At 37.9% G+C, this 21,631-nt stretch overlaps 2 protein-coding genes across 2 annotated transcripts in view; both read right to left on the bottom strand.

Moving 5' to 3' along the window:
* Positions 1–367: 367 nt before the first annotated feature.
* On the bottom strand, positions 368–11,735 carry LOC119720527. The gene is made up of 8 exons (XM_038190227.1): positions 11,478–11,735; positions 10,378–10,505; positions 7,484–7,709; positions 5,976–6,069; positions 5,183–5,283; positions 3,897–4,180; positions 1,726–1,806; positions 368–920 (listed from the first exon to the last, which is right to left on the bottom strand). The coding sequence occupies exons 1-8, from the start codon at positions 11,674–11,676 to the stop codon at positions 858–860; spliced, it is 1,176 nt and encodes a 391-aa protein (XP_038046155.1). The 5' UTR covers positions 11,677–11,735; the 3' UTR covers positions 368–857.
* A 925-nt stretch (positions 11,736–12,660) lies between these two features.
* Positions 12,661–21,631, bottom strand: part of LOC119720323 (mucin-4-like) — a 54,174-nt gene continuing 45,203 nt past the window's right edge. Inside the window, exons 43-52 of the mRNA XM_038189966.1 lie at positions 21,334–21,571; positions 20,018–20,131; positions 19,075–19,194; positions 17,968–18,090; positions 16,331–16,423; positions 15,647–15,739; positions 14,782–14,874; positions 13,683–13,775; positions 13,214–13,306; positions 12,661–12,823 (exon numbers count right to left, since the gene is read on the bottom strand). Of these exons, the coding sequence (XP_038045894.1) occupies positions 12,696–12,823; positions 13,214–13,306; positions 13,683–13,775; positions 14,782–14,874; positions 15,647–15,739; positions 16,331–16,423; positions 17,968–18,090; positions 19,075–19,194; positions 20,018–20,131; positions 21,334–21,571 (1,188 nt within the window). The 3' untranslated portion in view covers positions 12,661–12,695. The remainder of the gene's footprint in view (positions 12,824–13,213; positions 13,307–13,682; positions 13,776–14,781; positions 14,875–15,646; positions 15,740–16,330; positions 16,424–17,967; positions 18,091–19,074; positions 19,195–20,017; positions 20,132–21,333; positions 21,572–21,631) is intronic.

The following is a 21,631-nucleotide window of genomic DNA, read 5'->3' as shown; positions in this document are numbered from 1 at the left end:
CAATGTGTCAACATTTAATAAATTTATGATACAGGGCGAGTCACACACAAAAACGGAACCCATTTTGGGCCATTACAACAAAATATAATTTCACATAAAAAAACTATGTAGCACTAACGTTAAAAAGTTGGAAGCCCATTTATTGAACTACGGTACTTTGAAGTGAGAAAATTATTTTAACTGCTCTACCATGTCTACACGTTAACATTTTATCACTATTTAAACGAAGTGACCCTAAAATCAGTTTCGTCCAACAACAAAGAAAATTACACAGAATACTTGTTTCAACAACAGTCCTGTAGTACGCAATATCTTCATTAATAACCCTGCTTTGGCCAACAATAGGGTTTGTAAAATCCACTCTTTATTAAAGACAGGCCTTCAAGAGGACTTTGTTGAATATTTGTCACTTTTTAATTGCAGTTTTATCTCTGGTGATGTTTGAAGAAATACATCTTGAAACGACAATTCTTGAAATTGCATTTTTGGACGAAACAGACTTTAGGGTAATTTTGTTTATAAGTAATATAATTTGAACAAATTGAGCACCTAAAGTCAGTTTTTTCCATCTAAAAGCAGTTTATGAAATTGGCTTGCCACACCATTATTTTTTTACTCAGCCTGTACAAAAATTACAAAATCACAGTGTGAGTCTTCTGTTAATGGCTTGTCAGGCTTGTAAACTCTTCTTTGTAAACGGATTTCAGATTTGTCACAATACAGTTTGCTGTTTAAAGTAAGTCTTATCGGGTTCTAATCTTTGTCGATTTCAAACTTTGTCACTCTATTTCAGCATATTTATAACGAAAGACGTGTGGTAATCCGATGTTGTAAATAACTTGATCGGCAGTTTGACTTTAGTACCGGTAGGTTGGATTGAAGACAGCTCCAGCAGGAGCAGGCCTGCTATCACGTGGTCTCTGTGGAGAAAGAAATACAAAGTAAAATCAACTACTTGTACTTGTTTTCTGGATGCAATGTTGCCCAAAATCCAATAGCATTATTATCTTGTTAACTGCACTTTTTCTTCCTAACTGCTATATAAGACTCAGAAAACTCAACATAAATTGGCTTTTATGCATACAGCAGGGTTAGAAATGCAGGTAGATTGGTGGAGAGAGAGCAGCACTCCCTTCATTCTAAAATCAGTGGTATGCAGTTTGAGTTGTATCGAAGAAAAGGGATGTACGTGAACATGTGTCTTACATTTGAACAGGAATCTAAAAATTGGTGAGTATTTTTGTAGAATGGGCACAGGGATGTTCATGGAAGCTGGAAGCAATACAGACGTTGTGTCATTTGTCAATACAAGTTGGATGTCGTGGTCACGTACTGCCAACTTTCATCCAACGGTTCTCTTCGGTAAAGAAAATGAGTCAGTTTGTCCGCTTTATTAGGGACACACTATGGCTCAAAGTTTGTCACTACACGGCCAAAATGACTCATTTTTTGACGATAATGAGTCAAATTACCCGGTACTTTGGTTTTTCTGTGCATTTACATGTACATACCTCTTGAAATATTAATACTGGGTAGTTTCAAATTGTTGACATATTCTGTTTTAATGTGGTGCAAATAGCATGCGTAATATGCTCAAATGTAGGGTTTGCCCCGTGGTCTTATAATACAGAAAAAATTTAAAACAAACATTACTCAGCTCTTTATTAAGGGGACATATTTAGGTATCGTTATTTAATAACTAGCATTGAAAATATATGTTTTTACCCCATCCAAAACGCGGTACAGCTCTTCATTGCCTGATGCCACATAAGGTCTCGAGAAACTATCCAAGCGTCCAGCCGAGTCCTAGAAAAACAGAAAAGCACATGAGTTGATTGAAGTTGTATAGGTTGCAAAGCATCCGTCTGCACCGTGCAAAAGGTGCAGACAACGATTTAGGCAATAATTGATTTTTTTCCCCCACAGTCATTACCTCCAAATATTGTTTGATCCGAAATGTGTACATGTTATAAGGTACATGTATATTCATTGGTGATGTCGTGCTAGCGGTTTCTTAACAACACAGAAGCTTTTACCAAGGAGTTTAAATGGGCACATGTGAAGGTAGAAACCGGAATGCGCTGATCTCGAGCTGTTGCAAAAACTGGTCTCATGGCCTGATGAACAAGAGTAATAAAATTGTGGAGTGCTTTGAGACCTTTGAAGCGCTATATAAGCACCACATTGGTATCAATACTATTATTTAGTCTTTTTCATTCTTTGGGACAATTCCCTTTTAAGAAATTCAGATTGTTTTCTTTATAAATATACATCTAGTTGTGTTATCTGTGCTGGTATTGAAGTATGGGTGGAACATCTTTTGAGCTACACTTAAGTTAGCTTCAAAAACTTTTGTCTGTGTTCTTACCCATATCATGCTACTTTCTTAGGAATTTTTTTTTACAGGAACTTATTTTGTTCAACTTTTTACTCCTTTTAAATGTATGAAAAGTATTTGACATCCCTTTTTTGAAAAAGTTTATTCAAAAGTGCACTTCTTTAAACATTTAAATTTTCCAAGCTTTTCAGACAATAAAGGGTGCTGTTAGGCCAAAAGAAAAAAGTCTCCGGTTTCTGGTATGGAGCTTGCCCCAAAAGTGGTGCGGCGACGCGTTTTTTTTTTTTTTTTTACCTGTTTTTTTGTTGTTTTTTTTGGCTTCAAATGTAGGCTGATGACTGCAAATGGTGCCCGACTAAACTTAGTGCAAATATATGGGAGTCCAGAGAGGCCACATAAATCTTATTTTCGATCATAACCCCTTCTAAAAACACGTTAAAATTGTGCAGCAGCAGAATTCCAGTCAAACCAGTGAGTTTGGCGGTTTTGAAACATCATCTTGTATTGAAAAAAAAACTTTTTCATTTTGCCGACGCGCATGGCTACGGCGACGCGCGCGCATACCAGAAACCGGAGACTTTTTTTTGGGCCTTACTGTGATGCCATTTTAAGAAGACACTGTTCAGTTTAAAGGTTCACATTGTGAACCCAAAAATATGCTCCTTTAAACGTTTGTGAAAAGAGTTTGCTCATTGGCTTACTGCCTTGTACTGACACAACAACGAATCAACACAGAAAAAAATTATTGTAGCAAAATATCAAATATTCTGGCAATGTTTGGTGCTGAAATAGCTTTAACATTGAAGTTTCTGCCTGAAATGACATCAAACTTTTGCTCATGAACATGTACATATTCATTAGCATAAAAATAAATGGCAAAACCAAAATTAACAAATAAGGTTCAATAGGATACAAAGGTATATTTTCAAGGATTGTATTACACAAACTATATTGCATGGGCCCTTTAGGTACTGTATATATCGCCACCGTTTTGAGGAAGTGACGCATTTGTCCAAAACCGAGATTCTGAAATCTGAGATTTTTGGATATTCTAACATTTTATGATGTCCTCTACAGGACTACCAAATTTCGAGACACAACATTTCTTCATTCGTTAATTACGCTAATTTAACAAAGTGTTCAAAGTGCTACTAACACACTATAAGTTTTTCGTTTTGACGAAGTGACGAATCTCTATGTGTCACATACATGTAGTCTCATTGATTTTACACGTGCGCTATATTTAGAAATATGAAGCCTCCACGATTTGCGTTTTGACGAAGTGACACATCTGCGTTCTAAAATATACTAAATATACGTGCACGCTGTGTACAAACATATGCCTCATTTTTTTGAAGAAGTAGATTTTCCGTTTTGACGAAGTGACGGATTTCTCTAGTAATGAATGTCTTCTACTTTAAACACGATTTGGCTATTTAACTCCTGGGCTATTGTCTCAGTTATATAATTTTTTTTTTTAATTCCGGGTGAGAAATGAACACAGAAATGCAAATTGAAAAATCCACCAACTTCAAACGCAATTTTCTCAAATTCTTACCGGTTGTGGGTACATTGAGTGCCCCAAAGCCTGCTGAAGTTGGTGCATTCTGATCTCGTCACTTCGGCTCTCCGACTCGCGATCGCCATCATGATCCAGGCCATAGTTGTGGTGCCCATATCGGATGGGAACCATGCCATCTCCCCAACCAGGTCTGCCATATCTGACCAACTTGTGTCGCGGTCGCATTACCATGCATGTAATGCACATGATCAACAACAGCGTGAGCAGAAGGACCAGTAGTATTCCAGCCGCGATGAGGATGATGGAAAGGGTCGACAAACCTGTGTGAATTAATAAGAACAAAAAAAAAATGATTGGAACAACATACCACACTCTAAAAAGTCCCGGGTCAGATTTGACCCGCACAAGGGTCATGTGGGGCTTGAACCTTTTCCGGGTCAAAAATTACCCTCGACCCGGAAGTTGGGTCACAGAGTGTCATTTTGACTTTCAGAAAAAAAATTGACTTTTATTCCACATAACCACATTCAAAACACAAAATCTTACAGTAAAAATAATTTCAGGCTTGACTCAAATGATTTATTTTTCATTCGTATTTGAATTCCTGTGTGTAGTCTGTAATTCTCACTCAGCTCAGTCATGTCAGTGGCTTCCAATGGCAGTGATGGCACTCCATATACATGTACAGCTACAAAGTAGGTTCCTTTTGTAAAACATGCATAATTAACTTCTTTCAGTATTTCTTGTCAGATGAGTTAAAGAACAAGCTCTATTAATAGGGCATGCTTCATTGGTGTATCAAATTTGATTGCTTAAGAAGAAAAAATCAAACAAGGTCAATTTCTTTTTTACTCGCCCTATAGTTGCAGTGTTAAGTGCTCATTTAAATTTGTTAATCATAACATTATAATGCGTGAGTTCGGTATTCCAACTGCACATGTGCACATCAAGACTTGCCGATTTTTCTTTCGGGATAAAATGTCATCGTATGCGTGCAAAAGTATAGCGAGGAACCAGCAGAATTGAAGAAACTGTGTTCTCAAGCAGAATTTTTTGCCAAAAAAAGTTGGACAGCGAAGTGTTCTGAGGTGTCTTGTGTGTAAAAACCTTTGTGCAAATCAAAGTTCCATCTCTTTTCGATTGCACGAAAAATTGCACAGAATGCATTCAGTTACCACGTCCCCCATAGCCTGTGTGCATAATTTGCCGCGGTTATCCCCAATTTTTTTTTTGAATCTACCGGTAGCTGTGCACCAGACTACATGTATTTTGGAATACTGAACTGGCTTTATACAATGTATTAGAGTTGCTGTGTGTCTTACCAGGGCTTTGAGTGGTCATGCTTACTGTAGTCGTGATCGTCACACCAGGCTCTAAAGGTATGACTGTCTCACATCGTTCACCAGTAAAAGATGTCTGACAGCTGATAAACAAACAAAACATTCACTTTTTGGCAAAAGGGTCATTATACTGAATCCAAGAGGAGTTCGTAAGGTTGAAATCGAAAGACAAAAATACAACTTGAACTTGGGATTCTTTGATAGGTTTGCTGTCGATTAAAGACTTGTTTTGTTGCAACTGATGATGTCACAAAGATTGACCATTACCATGATTACAAACCGATAATGTAATAACAATCGACTGATGGTGTAGTACATTTTTGTTACATTATTGATCCTAACCGAAAGTGTGACATAAAATTGTCTGATAGTGTAGTAACATTTACTACATTATCATTTAACTTTTGTATAAACGTACTTGGTTAGTGATACATCGGTCAAATAAGTGTGATATTATCGGATGATTATACGTTATCCTTTGGTTACTATATCATTTGAAACACTTTTGTATTTAATTGAAATAAACCATTTATACCATGCAGACATTGGAATCTAATATTTGGTTTCATCTTTTGCAATTTCCGACGTACAAAGTTTGATCACAATTTTGAGTGCTGAAAAAGTATGTGGCACAAATTCGGAAAATGTTTCATAGAGGTGAAGTATTAAGGCAATGATAACATTCAGGTATTTGACTCTTTATAACTTAAAAGAAAATAACTGGATGTTATTGCAGTCGGTTCTTTTGATTTCGAATAACAAATTAGGCACGTACCTGCATGTGAAGGAGAAGATAGGATACAGTACAAAATCCACTGAACACGAACCGCCATTGGCACAGTAGTTTGGAGGACAAGACGACACAGAGCCTACGTCAAACAGGGGAAGAGAATATGTTAAAATGGGAAATAGACTTTTATGGTATACAACCCATATAGCAGAGTTGTAATGACTTGAGTCAATGACTCGACTCGAGTTCGAATCGAGTCACAACTTTTGGTGACTCGACTCAAGTCCCTAAGGGTAAATGACTCGACTCCACTCGAGTCCCTCATCAGAAGATTCAACTCGACTCGAGCAAAGGCTGATAAGACTCGAGTCCCAAAAATAAAAGCACAACTTTGTGAAAAGTATGTGCAGTGACTTACGGTGCAAAATTTATGCTCACTTCGCTTTGCGAATAGCAGTCATGTACAAATGTACAGACTCCCACCTGAAGGTTCTAGAACGCACAAAATACTATCCAGGAACCAGATTTTTAAACACATTTTCTAATTCGCTGTTTCATCATTGGCTTTGGGCGATTTCTTATAAAGCTCTTGGATTCGGATGCTGGCTTAACTTATGGCCTCCTTATATAAATGTTGGTATATAGTGTTCAAATATTCGTGACTCAAATTGACTCGAGCTAAATATTTGACTCGACTCGACCCTTTTGACCTAATGACTGGACTCGAGTCACAAAATCAGTGACAACTCTGCCGTATAGTGAACAAATCATTAAAAAAAGAATTATGAGAGAAACATATGAGGCAAGAACTGTAGTTTCTAATTGTTAAAAATATAAAAGGACTCCTTCCCGTTTTCTTTTACAAAAAAAATCCTAGCTTGATAATTTTTAGAATGTAACCCGCATTCGACTCGATGTGATTCAGAATTTCGCACATTACTGAACTGTTTGAGGACCTCAAATCAGTGTATGTTTTTAAATATTAGAATCTCTTTCAAGAGAAATAGCTGATATTATGGAGTACCAAAGCGAATACGTCACACGCACAAAATATGTGTGCAAGACATTAGCGCGTGATTCAGCCCGTGAACCAACACGCGCCCGTACTCCATTCGTTTGCACTACACTTTCTGGTTCTAAATGACGTCACACTTCGGTATTCAATACAACGCTTGAATAAATCCCCGTCATCTGATTGGTAGGTCGTTAATCACGGTCATTGAATTGTTCGCCCATCCCATGGCCCGGCCAAATCCCCCCAAAAATTGTAGATCTATTCCATGGTAAATAGAACTTCCATTACACGGTAACACGACTCGTGGTTCTGAGTTGACCAATCAGATGACCAGGGTTTATTCAGGTGTTGTATAAAACTAAAGAATAATGAATGTTTTACTTTCATGCAGTTGAAAGAATAACTGCATACGGTGACGGATGGAATGTTCCATGGCACATTCCATCTATCACCTCATGAAATTATTCTTACCATTGCACTCATAATCAGCATTCATTATTTGCATAAACATAAGCATTCAATACTATGCTGAACTTACTGGTCGAAGTAACATATCCTGTGTCTACATCAAGATAGTCAGCAGAGTCACTGAGTCTGCTTCCAGACTGAAGAGCGTATTGTATAGTTGAGATTGTTGGCGCCGAGTTTTCATCACTGTAAAATGCCGCGTATTCGACGATTAAACTCCCTCCGCTGACAACACGTATCCCTATCACATCTCGTACAGCTGAAGTTAACCCATTTTGTTGTAGCACATACAAAACCTTCGCATAGAAACAAAAAAGGTCGATAAGGTACCGGTAACAGAAATAGTTACTAAATTTGGGTACGTTTTGTGCCCCACGTACCTGATGTATTACTTTTAATAATAACGTTTTGAATAATTGTGTACAAATTGTGTTTGACGTGCTGACCTTCTTGATGGTACATTTCGGAACGTTAGAATAACATTTAACTTGTTAAAGGAACAGTCCAACCTAGCTTGCTGGAGATTTACTTAAACATGTACATACATGTACATGTAGGTCTATATAGATTACATTAGGTCTAGCATAATTTGAAGAAGCCTTTTCGTCAAAGTGCTTCAACTCAAAACATTTGTAGAACTTTGACATGTACATGTATGCGTGTGTTGGTCTACCTTTCGACTCCCCCATTGTATAAAATGGTGTAGTCCATTGATCCATGTGGTTATATTAGGTGGGTGTTAAGGCATACAGGGTCACCGTGTCAGTGCCACGCAAGCAAACTGGTCGCTCAAAGCGATCTGGTGAAAGTTTTCCATATGATGGGCGAAAAATCCTTTAAAAGAATCCTGCATCCAGACGCAGATCCGGATCACTTCCAAAATCTAATCCGTACTTGTACCAAGGACCACCCCTAAAAAAAAGATTTCATGAAAATCCGTCCATAAATTTTCGAGTTATCCTGTCCACAGACAAACCAACCAACCAACCAACAAACTAACAAACCAACGCAGGTGAAAACATAGGGTAAACTGGGGTAAAAACGCCCGATTTTTAGGTTTTTGTTAAATATCTCAGTACTACTTGGAGACACTAGGAAATAAACATGTGGTTTTATGCACTACATGTCTCCTCTATCAGGTGCAAATATAAAATCATGGTCATTATATTGATAAGGGGAAATTTTCCCCCCTTTTTGGGATGAAGTTTGGCGGGCGTTTTTACCCGGGCCTCGGGGTAAAAACGCCCGCCCACATTTATAAAAAAAAAAATGAATATACCACAGCTTTCCCTGTAGTATAGTCATATTTTTGTGATTAATTTAATATTGAGGGATACTTCATCAAGTACAAATAACTTTTCAAACACAGCTGGTTAATTATAACTACAAACTTGATCATTTAAAACAGGTATTTTTATGTGGAAGGAAGCGGAACATTAGCGTACATAATTCACCCATAACAAACTTGTATAATGTATAATGCCTGCCAATATTGAAAATCTATTTCAATCATGTTGAGCCAAAGCATAGTCAATATTATTAGGCATTCCATAGTATGTTTCTAGCCTACTGCTGATAACCTAAGGCTACATCAAAGGAGAACTACTAAGATATGCAAATCTCTGTAACAACGAGACCGATTTCTTAGAGCAAAGAAATGCAATCATGGAGAAACTTCTACTCTGTAACCACAAGAAAGAAGAAATTGCCAGTCATAAATGATGTAAAATTTGAAAACTGTGAGCAATCATGAATGAAACACGACCAAAAGAACCACCTCTAGTCTTCAAGATAATCTACACACCACACATCAAAACCAAGCAGCTACATGTACATGTAACAAAAGCATTGCTGCAAGACTGACATTTAATTTCGGAACACCCGAAATTATGCAATCTCAGCGAACCAATTCCTGCCTATAAAAAGGCCAAAAGTCTGAAAGGTTTACTTGTCAAATCAATGTTTATCATTAACCGGGAATTGGACTCACCACGAGGTTGACACAAAATTATATTACATGCACTTACCGGTATCTATGCACTGTAACATTTGACACGACTTTAGCCGAATATAAAATACCGATATTGGCTTACTACTGATGAAGCTCTGCTAGTATACATGTAGCATGAGAGCAGAAACCGGTCTAGTTGGGTCTTAGAACCATTTCTAGTCATTTTTAGTTATTAAAAGTATACTCAAATCACCATAAAGGTGTTATTTTGTTTTTTCTTGAGAAAATGCCATGAGCTCATGGTTTCTCGGGCATTCCCTACCAAATGCCAGATACCTTGCCCCTACGTAACGTCAGTTAGTGATACCGCCTGCATGTACCTCCCCACTTCACACATTACACTGTTCAATATTTATGGGGTAGGACTCTAATAGCTAATAATTACTCATACAAGAGACATATGGCTGTAGAAAGTTCTAATAGTGAGGTTTTTGATGATAAATGAGGCTGCAATAGAGTTTTATGTCAAGAAATGTACTGGGCGTTTTTACCCCGAGACCCCTGATTTTGCCTGGGGTAAAAACGCCCACTCAAAAAACATTATTAAGCAAATATAAAAATAGATTTTATTATTGTTATCATTTATAATTATGTAATTAACCCTTCTTAACATATATCAACTAAAGAATAATAAAAAAATAAAATACTCTTTTTTATAAAATGATTTTAAGCGATATAGGCTAAACCTTCGACGGTCATTTTTTGAAACTTTTTTTTCAAGTTTTTTTTCAACAGCACCTACGTACCCTTCAAATATATTAATGAATTTAATTCTTTTTATTATTAATTTTTATTTACATTGTACTTATTAGAAATATATTCCATTTAGTAATTCATCTAATAATGTTTTACTAGCAGTGGAAACAATTCAAGTGGGCGTTTTTACCCCATGGGCGTTTTTACCCCAGTTTACCCTAGCCTTCTTGGCAGAGGTGATGAACAGATAGTCTTACCACTCTAGCGCTAAGAGATAGGAACTGTTTGCTGGCAGTGGAAATGTGATTGCTAAACTCTGGAGTAAAAGCAACAGGATTCCCATTCACGCCCACAACTCGGAGTCGGAATATTCGAGATGCCAATCCTATAGAAATAAAGCACAACAATAATTTTAAAATAAGTCAGCAGTACTGAGAAATACATAACCTCCAAAAGGTGGAATATGCTTTACTTTCGCAAGTTACACATAAATAGCCTGGTAAAGCTGGTCCCAAAGTGCGCACAATTCTATTTAATTGATTCACAATGTCTATTGGTTGAAATCTATTCATGCATCTGGTCTATGTAAAGGGCCGGATTTAGCCTATTAACTGGTAACACAGCTTAATCCTATACAACAGCACTGCCACTGCCAGCTCACATGTAATAGTCAGTGAGTCAGTCAGTGAGTCGGGGAGTGAGTCGGTGGGGGAGTCAGTCAGTCAGTGAGTTGTGGAGTAAGTCAGTCAGTGAGATAGGTGGGAGTTGACCCTGGACTTGCTCTCGGGGACCGGCAAAAACAAATATATTATTTTGTAAGCTAGAGTTATGCAGTTGAAGATAAACCCTGTCGTCATATTGTTTTACATGTACGTGCACTCTAAAATGTCCCGGGTTAGATTTGACCCGAAATCCGTGTCATATTTGACCTGATACTTTTCCGGGTCAAAATGACACCCTTCCAGTTCAAAATGATACCTTTTCGGGTCAAAATGATCCTTTTTTTCGGGTCAGAATTCATCTTTTACGGGTCAAAATTATACTTTTCTTGTCAAAATGACACTTTTGTGGTCACAATGACACTTTTCCAGGTCAAAATGATCTAGAGAAGTGGCTTTGTGGCCCAGAAAAGTGTCATTTTCACCCGGAAAAGTATCAGGCCCAAATTGATTCGGATTTCGGGTCACATATGACCATGCTGACTCGGGACTTTTTAGAGTGTTGCTCTACAGAAAAAAGGTAAATGTTGCACGCATTTCAAAGTTATGATCTTCAATAGTTCTGTTTGCAGAATTTATTTTTTCATAAATATGTGAACCTTGCAATGGTGTGTAATTCCAATCCCCTATGTACTTACTTTCACAGGTGCCACCTGCTTGAGCAAGGTAGCCATCCAAAGCATTGCAGACGCATTCATATCCGGCACTGTTGTAAATGTCAGCCACGCAGTACTTCCCTGCACCTGGGCAAAGACTGGTGCCCAAACATGGATTGGCAACTGAAAGGAAAACATTTTGAAAAGAATCAAAGTGGTAGCTGAACACTGAGCTGTACATGTATAAGCCGAGATCTAACCGAGGTTACATTGCAGTGAATGCAAAGCTGTCGCATTGACGTAAAGGTAACATTCGTCCGGACATTGTTAAATGTATTCTTTTTGTATGTTTACTGATAATATTTTGAAGTTCAAGAAATTCTCATAATGCATTACACTAACAAAGAAGTGTTTTTGCCTTGCCATACCTTTTTTTCCAGAAACGAATAAAGCCACCGACTTGAATGCCAAACCTGTCAACATCGAACTAGCACTGCGTATAATGCATCGTAAACGAGATTTTGCGGAGAGCCCCAATAATAAGAGCAGGCGTGTTTGAAGCTACGCATTTGAAATAAGAGCCACTTGAATAAAGTCTAGCAACCCAACGGCTCGACTTTCAGAGACAAAGTGGTGTGTTTGTTGAAGTTCGTTGAATGTTTATTCAACACGAGAACCAGGTTTCGAATACGCCTTTAATTTTTGTATCTCAAAATTCTTTTGCGCAACCAACAATTTCCAGTGTAAAGCTGTGTGCACATTTATATTCTACTCTACTCTTCTATAGTAATCTTTCCGACTATCATCGTTTCGTGGTTAATGCGTTTTAGAGCCAGAAATGGTGCTTTCCGGATGAAAGATTCTTTTAATTGCAATGGATGAACAGAGCTTTACAGGTTGCTGTGCTCTAGTTAGCCTACACTCTAAAAAGTCCCAGGTCAGATTTGACCCGGAATTTGGGTTCTATTTGGCCTGACACCTTTCCGGGTCAAAATGACACTTTTTCCGGGTCAATATGACATTTCTCTGACTCATTTTCCAGGTCATTTTGACACGGAAAAGTGTAATTTTGACAAAAAATGACCCCTTTTCTGGGTCAATATGACACTTCTCTGACTCATTTTCCAGGTCATTTTGACCCCGAAAAGTGTCATTTTGACCCCGAAAGATGTCAGGCCAAGTGGAACCCGGATTCCGGGTCAAATCTGACCCAGACCTTATTATACGTATCAGGCTTTAGTGAGAAATGTCTGATCCTATCTAGCCCAAAATGTTAAATGCAAACCTACCTTCACAGTTTCTGCCAGAGATTGCGATTGGACAAACACACTCGCAATTGTTGACATCCAAAGTGCCTGGCAGGCAACTTGCAGCTGTAAGCGGACAAACTAAAGAGAAAAACAAATTGGAATCTTTTAGTTCATTTAACATCTAAATAATGGCTATAAATGTACAATAAAGAACTAACTGATGAAGTGGTTTATTTCATTTTTATTTTAAACTTGTGGTTTCCAAAGGTTTAACTTTACCGAAAGTCTTGAAAAACGTACAAAACACATAATTGAAGATGAGATTATCTGCATCACCTTGTTGACTCCCTTTGTACCTTTTGTGAAATACTATGGAAACACTTTGTGAAATGAGTGTTTATTTCCTACATTCAGGAAAAATTGTTGACATTTTACTCTCTGCAAAAGTGACTGGTGCAACATATTGCTAAAAAAAAAAGTTGGTGTGCTTGATGAAAGTGAAGTAAGGTCAAGTATTAACAAGTATACCTTCACAGTCTGTTCCAATCCAGCTCTGGGCACAAGTACACTCGCATGTGTCACTGTTCAACGTGAGGCCGTTTTCGCATGTCAATGAACAATCTGGATCAGATGCAAAATGAAGAATTATTGTTAACCAAAGGCAGCACATGTACATGCTACATGTATGTCTCTATTTTTTTTTTATTGAATTCTATTTATCCGTTTTTAATTGTGTATGTGTGAAGCGTTGCCTTTCGACATTATATCAGGAATGACATTTACAACGGATTCTGAGTCATCGCATGGACTATCGCATTTGCCTCTGAAGCAGGTGTCGTTAAGACCAAAACATAAAGATCCGGCCAGCTATTTTGTTGATTTGTATCAATTTTAGGTCAATCCAGTCAGTAAGCAGTTTGCAGCAGTTTGATTCATTTGCATCATTCTAAACTTGTTACATGTATGTTGGTGTTCCAAACCTTATAACATATCCTACCTGTGCATTGGAGCCCATTCCAACTAGAGGTGCATTGACACTGACATGTCTGTTCATTCAGTGTTCCATTATTCTGGCACCCCAATTGACAAACTGATGATATAAACGAAGAATCAAAATGTGTTGTTATATTCTTCTCTTAAATGGAATATACAAAATTTGCAAACATCAAAGAACGAACTGCCAAATCACTATGAAATACCTTACTTGGCTTTCAGTGAATGACAGTCTAAAGCATCCTGTAAATTCACGACAGCTGGTGTGCTGTCATTTGCAAAAAAAAAGAGCGTTGGAAAAAAAGTGTTTTTTTTGTGTGCAAAAACTGCCCCCAAATGACCATATTTAGTTATTCCGCATTTTGTTTGCAACCATTTTAACACCCATGAACCGGTACAAGCCAGCTAGACTGGTTCCCCGACCTTACAATTTCCAATGTCTTATAATTGCACAGTTTCATCTTAAGTGAGGTCAGGGAACCAGACTTCGGGAACATGATTGTTTTTTTTTGGTTTTTCCAGCATCTACGATCACAAAACTTCAAACAAGTCAGTGTAACAATATTTGCTATAATATACTAAACCTTGCCATCTTGCCGGGGGAGCAGTGCATGGCTACAGTATAATAATAACAATGTGTTTAAATTGAGCGCTTTATACCAACGGCCTCAAAGCGCTTTACAATTATTACCCTTGTTTATCAGGCCATGAGACCAGTTTTGCAGCAAATCGGCGCATTCTAGTTTCTAACTTCACAGGTACCCATTTATGCACCTGGCTGGAGAGATCGAGGCAATTGTAGTAAAGTGTCTTGCCCAAGAACACAAGCACCATGTTTCCCTTCAGGGTTTGAATCCACGTACCACGGCATGTGAGTCCAACACCGTAACCATTAGGCCATGGCGCTCTCAATATAGCTGAATTCAAACACTTAAAACTCTCTCCTAGGGTATCAAAAGGCCACTCCATTCGCCTTTTTATACCACAATTATTAAGGCAAATAAACATTGAAGCAAAAGAAGTTATTGAAAACGATTGTTGATATTACAGGATTTGGTACAGTATTAATGTAAACATTCTCCAGTGTGAGCGTAAGACATTACCTGTGCACTCTGTGCCGGCCCAATTCTGCGCACAATCGCATGCACACGTTGTTTCATTCAAGGTGCCACTATTCTGACAATTCAGTGAACAATCTAAAAACAGGAAAATAAGAGTCCGATAAATTGTGAGAAACTGACATCACTTATAACGAATTCCATGATTACTTTGCCGTAAAATTCGATGAATGTAAATATTCATCTCCTACAACTCAATAGGTTTAGAACTTTGCCAGGATTGTTAGTGCTGTTTACTTGGTTTTCAGCATTGCTAATGTTGGTAGCATCATGAATTTGGGAGTGATCCCTGGTTATATGGCACAAAATAGTTAATGACTACCGGTATGACTAGTCCCCATGAACAATTAGACTAAACAATGGAGAACCGCCAACATAGGGCAGAACAGCTCAGTTGGTAGAGCACTGGTACAGTATTCTGGAGGTCACAGGTTCAATTATTACCCTTGTTTATCAGGCCATGAGACCAGTTTTGCAGCAAATCGGCGCATTCTAGTTTCTAACTTCACAGGTACCCATTTATGCACCTGGCTGGAGAGATCAAGGCAATTGTAGTAAAGTGTCTTGCCCAAGAACACAAGCACCGTGTTTCCCTTCAGGGTTCGAATCCACGTACCACGGCATGTGAGTCCAAAACCGTATAAATTGGACCACGACGCTCTCAATGTAGCTTCAAACACTTAACTCTCTCCCAGGGTATCAAAAGGCCACTCCATTCGCCTGTTTTTACCACAATTATTAATTTAAATAAACATTGAGGCAAAAGAAGTTATTGAAAACGATTGTTGATATTACAGGATTTGGTACAGTATTAATGTAAACATTCTTCAGTGTGAGCATAAGGCATTACCTGTGCACTCTGTGCCGGCCCAATTCTGCGCACAATCGCATGCACACGTTGCTTCATTCAAGGTGCCACTATTCTGACAATTCAGTGAACAATCTGAAAAAAGGAAAAATAAGAGTCTGATAAATTGTGAGAAACTGACATCACTTATAACGAATTCCATGATTACTTTGCCGTAAAATTCGATGAATGTAAATATTCATCTCCTACAACTCAATAGGTTTAGAACTTTGCCAGGATTGTGAGTGCTGTTAACTAGGTTTTCAGCATTGCTAATGTCGCTAACATTATGAATTTGGGAGTGATCCCTGGTTATATGGCACAAAATAGTTTACGACTATGATTAGTCCCCATGAACAATGAGACTGAAACAATGGAGAACCGCCAACATAGGGCAGAACAGCTCAGTTGGTAGAGCACTGGTACAGTATTCTGGAGGTCACAGGTTCAATTTTTCTTTGTTCAACTTTGGAATTATTATGATGCCCCTAGTCAGTTACCTTTGTGGTTAGTTAAAGATTTGAGTGTAAATTTGATTAGAGAAAGTCCATTACACTGTCAAGACATGCTATGGATATCTATTTTAGCATTATAAAAGGGTTAACAGTTTCTTGACTTTTTACAGCTTAGCATAGTTATGAATTGTATTTATTCTTAGTAGTATATGTGGTAACAATTGCCTCCAACCTGTGCATGTAGCTCCTCCCCAGTTTGCCACACAACTACAGGTACAAGCAACACTGTCCAGGGCTCCATTGTTTGCACAGGTAGTGACACACACTGGAAGAACCAACACACAAATACACAATGTCATACAATGTTTTCTTTTGCAATACATACATTGTACATGTACCACGTACTTAGCAAATGGGGTTAGTAACGATATCTGTAAAGAATATTTTGTGTATTTTTGGGCGGTGGCTTTTGTTCATTTTATGTTATTTGTGTTTGTCTGATTAAAGAGGTTGTGGAATGCTCGAAGACATTTCCGTCAATTTTTGGGGTAGATGTTGCCTAAGGTGTGATGAAATAAAAACGACTATTGTTTCTGTCATGAAATGAGTACAAAGGGTACTTTTGAGAGCTATTTTTCAGGTCCTGTTTCGACCTGAACGTGCAATTTGTGTAAAGTTGTCATTGCGGGCAGCAAACAAAACACAGTAAATCATGACGTAATAAACAGGACTCGCTTATGCTACTCTGCATCAGGAGTCCTGTTTATTACGTCACGATTTACTGTGTTTTGTTTGCCTGCAACAACGACTTTTACACAAATTGCACGTTCGGGTCGAAACAGGCACGGACAGGACTTGAAAAAAAGCTCTCAAAAGTACCTTTTGTACTCATTTCATGACAGAAACAATAATCGTTTTTATTTCATCACACCTTAGGCTACATATACCCGAAAAATGACGGAAATGTCTTCGAGCATTCCACAACCTCTTTAAAAAAAATATCCGCCAACATATGAAACATAGTGTCACGAAAATCAAGTTACGAGGTTCGGGTATCACTAAACACTCTAAATGTAAATGAGTGAAAAACCTCTCGCAGTTGTCCCCCATGTGGCTCTTTACAAAAAATTTTTTTTTCACTTTTCACGTTTAGAGAGCAGAGCAGAACAAGATTTTTCCCGCACAACACTCCTATTGTCGACCTTAGCACCTCAACAAACCGTCGTGACTCTGCGTTAGTAACAAACGTTCCAGTGTAGCCTTGCATGGGTATATATCAACTCGTCCCTCGGGCCCTGGCCCTCTTTTGTGTTACTTTAGTGGATCTCCACTGACTGCTTTCCAATTGTAGTCAAAACACTACTCCTTCAAGCAATTACTAGGTACAATCACGTCACTCATGCATGAACAGAAATTTGTTGGCTTCCGAGATCATCATTCAAGCTTGTTTCAAGCAATCGTTCAATTTTAAGGAGTTTCATAAGAGGAGTTTCATCATTAATGCTTCAAATCTCATATTGTGGAAGCAGCTTTTGATTTTGTGTTAACTGTTAAGGTCATTTTTTTTTTTCCGACAATATTTACTAAAGGAGTAATGAAAATATGCGTAATCAAATAGAATATGTGTCAGTTATTCAACATTTGAGTGTCCCCCTAATGCTTTAACTACCACTTCTGAAAAATAATTATGTCGAAGTTTGCTTACAACTATTGTGTACCGGTACATGTAAGTCGAGAACAGTATATACATGTAATTGTAAAGTTTGTGGAGGGGAAAGTACTAAGAAATGGGGCTGTGGGAGTTTTTTTTATTGGTTTTCTTTTTATTTGTGCACAGGTATTCTTGGTTGTTATCATTACTATAATTACCTTCACTTTCACAATCATGCGAAGTGAATCCGGCTGGGCACGTACATGTGTAGCCAAGGGCATCAAGAATATTGTTGGTACACTCAGCCCCGTTCCGACAACTGTTATCCAAGTCACATGGTACTTGATTGGTAAAGTAAAGAACGAAGAAAAGTTGCATTCAAGACGATAATAGCAACAGTTGTTATTGGTAATGCACTGAAGATGATATGTTTGTGTTGCATATTAAAATGATAACATTTTCTTACCATTCATTTATGTCAATACTCCGACAAAAAAAAAAAATTGAGGAGAGACGATTTCATCACAAGTCTACCACAAGTCCAGTCACAATCCAATGGAGCAGGGCATGATCAACAAAAATGAATGGCCTTTGCCCAAATTCATTTGAATAACCTTTGAATGGAATCGAGACTGTATAACTTGTCATGGATATGCGATGACTTAGTTGCAGCGTTTCCCCTGGCTAATGAACTGAGCGAGGTGGTAACAAGATTATTGAAATGAAATTTATGCAGTCTGCAAACTGAACAAAATGCAGCACCCACAGAAATGCGCGATGATTCCAAAAACACATCGAAACTGTGAGTTCTTGATACATGGAGGTAGAGGAAAACGCTCATATATTACACAAAATGATCTTTTTTCAATTAAATCTTCACAGCGAGGTGGTGATATTGGCAAAAATTGAGCGAGGTGGTCACTGAAAGTAGCGAGGTGGGCCGCCTCACGTTTGAATGGGCAGGGGAAACACTGCTCAGTTGTGATGAACATGACAACAATGAATAAAGGCGCTACGTTGAAGACAGTGCACTTGATATAAAACACTAAAACAGTTTCTACAGTTCAAAATTTTACATATTATTCATGAAGGTTTATTGGACATGGTATTACCTCATCGGAGTTTTACTTTTTCGAACTTTTCAATGGAAATAACAGAAGGTTTGCATGTCGAGGCAGATATTTTATTCTAGCAATGTTAATACATTGCTTCACAAAAACTGAATAGAAAAGTGTGGGGGAAATGCTTTTGACGACCAAAGATCCTTTGTTCGAAAATAACTTAAGTACTTTACAAAAGTAAAGAATTTTTTGTCATTATCTTACAGAGTGTTTGGCAGTTCTGCCCAGTGTACCCAACTGCACATGTGCAGCGGTATCCAGTGGAAGAGGTTGCGTCAGTCACGCAGGTCCCAGAATTCTGGCAAGGTGTGTCGTCACAGGGAGCTGTCATGAACAGGTCAGTCAACATTATACAGTGTAGCACAATGTAATACAATGTAAATACAATGTAATACGATGTAATACAATGTAATACAATACAGTACAGGGGATAGTTAATGGTAAAAGGCATATAAGATTAATCGCAAGTATCCCAAAAGTAACCTATTATTATGAAAAGGTACTTATAAAAGATTAAAACTGTCACTAATCACCCGTGAAATTATTTTGTCTAGCTTAATGTCGTTTAGAAGGAATCAAGAAAGGCACATGTCGGTGATTTCTAACGATCAGCCAAATGACTTGAGTTTTTGAAAATGCGCGTACTATGGACGAAGTCATATTTCGTGTCAAAAGATTGTTTTTTTTTGCTGTTTTCTCGATAATTATAATATCCATTGTCTTTCTACTTACACTAAAAAATCTGTTACCTTTATTGTGATCCGTGGACAAAATTCTGAAACTGTGTTTGTGTATAAAAGTCCATAACTTGGAAAGTACATCAGCGATATGAAAGATTCGTTTACTAAAATAAAGCTAATTCATTGGTATTTTAAAGCTAATTCATTGGGACTATGAAGCTAATTCATTGGGATTTTACTATTTTCACATCCTAGATTTTGATAGCGTTTCAGAACGTCCGTAAAAAGAGGGGGGCACCATTCGGTTTTCTTTTATTTGGTCATCTTGTGTATGACTTAATCTGAAATCATTCACAAGGGACTCGTAACAAATCGCGTTAGATGAAGAACAACTTGCTCAGGGAAAGGATCAGCACAGATACTGTAATTACAAAATGTATACCTCTTCAGCAATGAGTAAGTCTTACCAATCTCACAAAAGGTCCCGCTGTATCCTGCGAGGCAGTTACAGAAGTAACCACTCGCCGCCGTGTTGCTCTCAGTGCATGTCGAATTATTCATGCAAGGCAAATCAACACATTCTGTTCAGAATAAAACAAAACACAAATCCAACTTTAGTAAATGATTACTAATGACATGCAATGCTGACACCAACAAATTGTAAAAGTAAAACAAGCATCTGTTCAGCCCGGACAAACTGTCCATTTGATGACAGAATGTACACACAGTCAATTGAAGTTTTATTGCCAAAAGTTCAAAAACACGAGAAACATTCAACTCATGTCATCTTGCCACAAAATACTTTATTCATGTCAAGCAAACTATGACCTCACCGTGTCCATTTTTCTGAGAAGTACTTGGGACTGAAACATTATGTTAATTGGCAGAGTAGAAAAACTTGGTAAGCTGTTTCTTTGCTGGCTGACAATGACAATGTATGCAAATCAGGTTAGGAAAGCTGAATTCATTGTTCAACCCTAATTGGTAGACTTTTTCTTGATTGTTTGGCCATGTCAATGCATGCAAATTAGGTTAGGATGCTGTGTAATTGGTACATGTAGGTTGTGTTGTGATTGGTAGGTAATGACAATGTATGGAAATTAGGTTAGAAAAGCAAAATCCTCAAATTGTCAAACTGTAATTGGTAGGCTGTTTCTTGATTAGTAGACAATGACAATGTATGTAAATTAGTTTGGTGAAACCAAATCCTTTGTTCACTTGTAATTGATAGGCTGATTGGTTGACAACGACAATGTATGTACGTGTAAATTAGGTAACTAAAACAAAATTAGGTAACTTTGTCCAACTGTAATTGGTAGGCTGTTTCGTGATTGATTGGATATTGGCAATGTATGCTAATTAGATTAGGGTGCTCTAATGTCCAGCTGTAATTGGTAGGTTGTTTTGTGATTGGTACCTGTAGGCAATGGCGATGAATAGCAATGAATGGCAATTTACCTGTAGGTTAGGGAAGCTAAATCCATTGTCCAACTGTAATTGATGGGCTGTTACTGGATTGGTTGTCAGTGGCAATGTATGCAAATTGAATACATTGTTCAACTGTAATTCCACGTGTTATATTCCTTTGGAAGCCACGACTCTAGGGGTAATCTAGAACTTTAAGAAACTCTTTACATTTTGTGCATTGTTTGATTTGCAAAAACCGACATAAGTCATGTTTCTGAACTTGCTGAATTATTTGCATGTCAAAGAAATTATGCCCAGTTATTTTCTTAGGGATAGTGGGGTTTTTTGGGGGGGGGGGCACGCTTTTATATCTTACTTGGTTCCCCAACGATGAATGTCTCGGCAATGAGTCGATGGTTTGGCAGTAGCTGTCCCCCTCTGGATCCCGTGAGTTGCATGAGGAATGCCTGGACAATGGTATTTTCCGGTACAAACATCCGAAAGTTGAGGGAGAATCGGACCACTGCCTCAGCGTCAGAGATCCGTGTAATATCTCTGACGACAATATCTCCAAAATCACCGGCAATACTGGAGGACTCAAAGGCAGCTTCGGTCTAAACAACAACAACAACGCAAAGAGTGTTTCCTTGAAGGTGACACAAAAATACTATTTA

The sequence above is a fragment of the Patiria miniata genome, unplaced genomic scaffold (assembly GCF_015706575.1).
Source record: "Patiria miniata isolate m_02_andy unplaced genomic scaffold, ASM1570657v1 HiC_scaffold_9, whole genome shotgun sequence".
NCBI lineage: Eukaryota > Metazoa > Echinodermata > Asteroidea > Valvatida > Asterinidae > Patiria > Patiria miniata.
The sequence above is the reverse complement of the archived record's forward strand: the minus strand, read 5'-3'. Positions and strand labels throughout refer to the sequence as shown.

Excerpts from the sequence above, each read along its gene's own strand:
- LOC119720527 (XM_038190227.1), bottom strand. The coding sequence starts at position 11,676 with ATGTACAGCTCAGTGTTCAGCTACCACTTTGATTCTTTTCAAAATGTT. Across the intron at positions 1,807-3,896 it reads ACTCAATGTACCCACAACCG|GACTCGGCTGGACGCTTGGA; the intron begins GTAAGAATTTGA and ends CTGTTTTTCTAG. Across the intron at positions 921-1,725 it reads TGTACCGCGTTTTGGATGGG|AGACCACGTGATAGCAGGCC; the intron begins GTAAAAACATAT and ends CTTTCTCCACAG.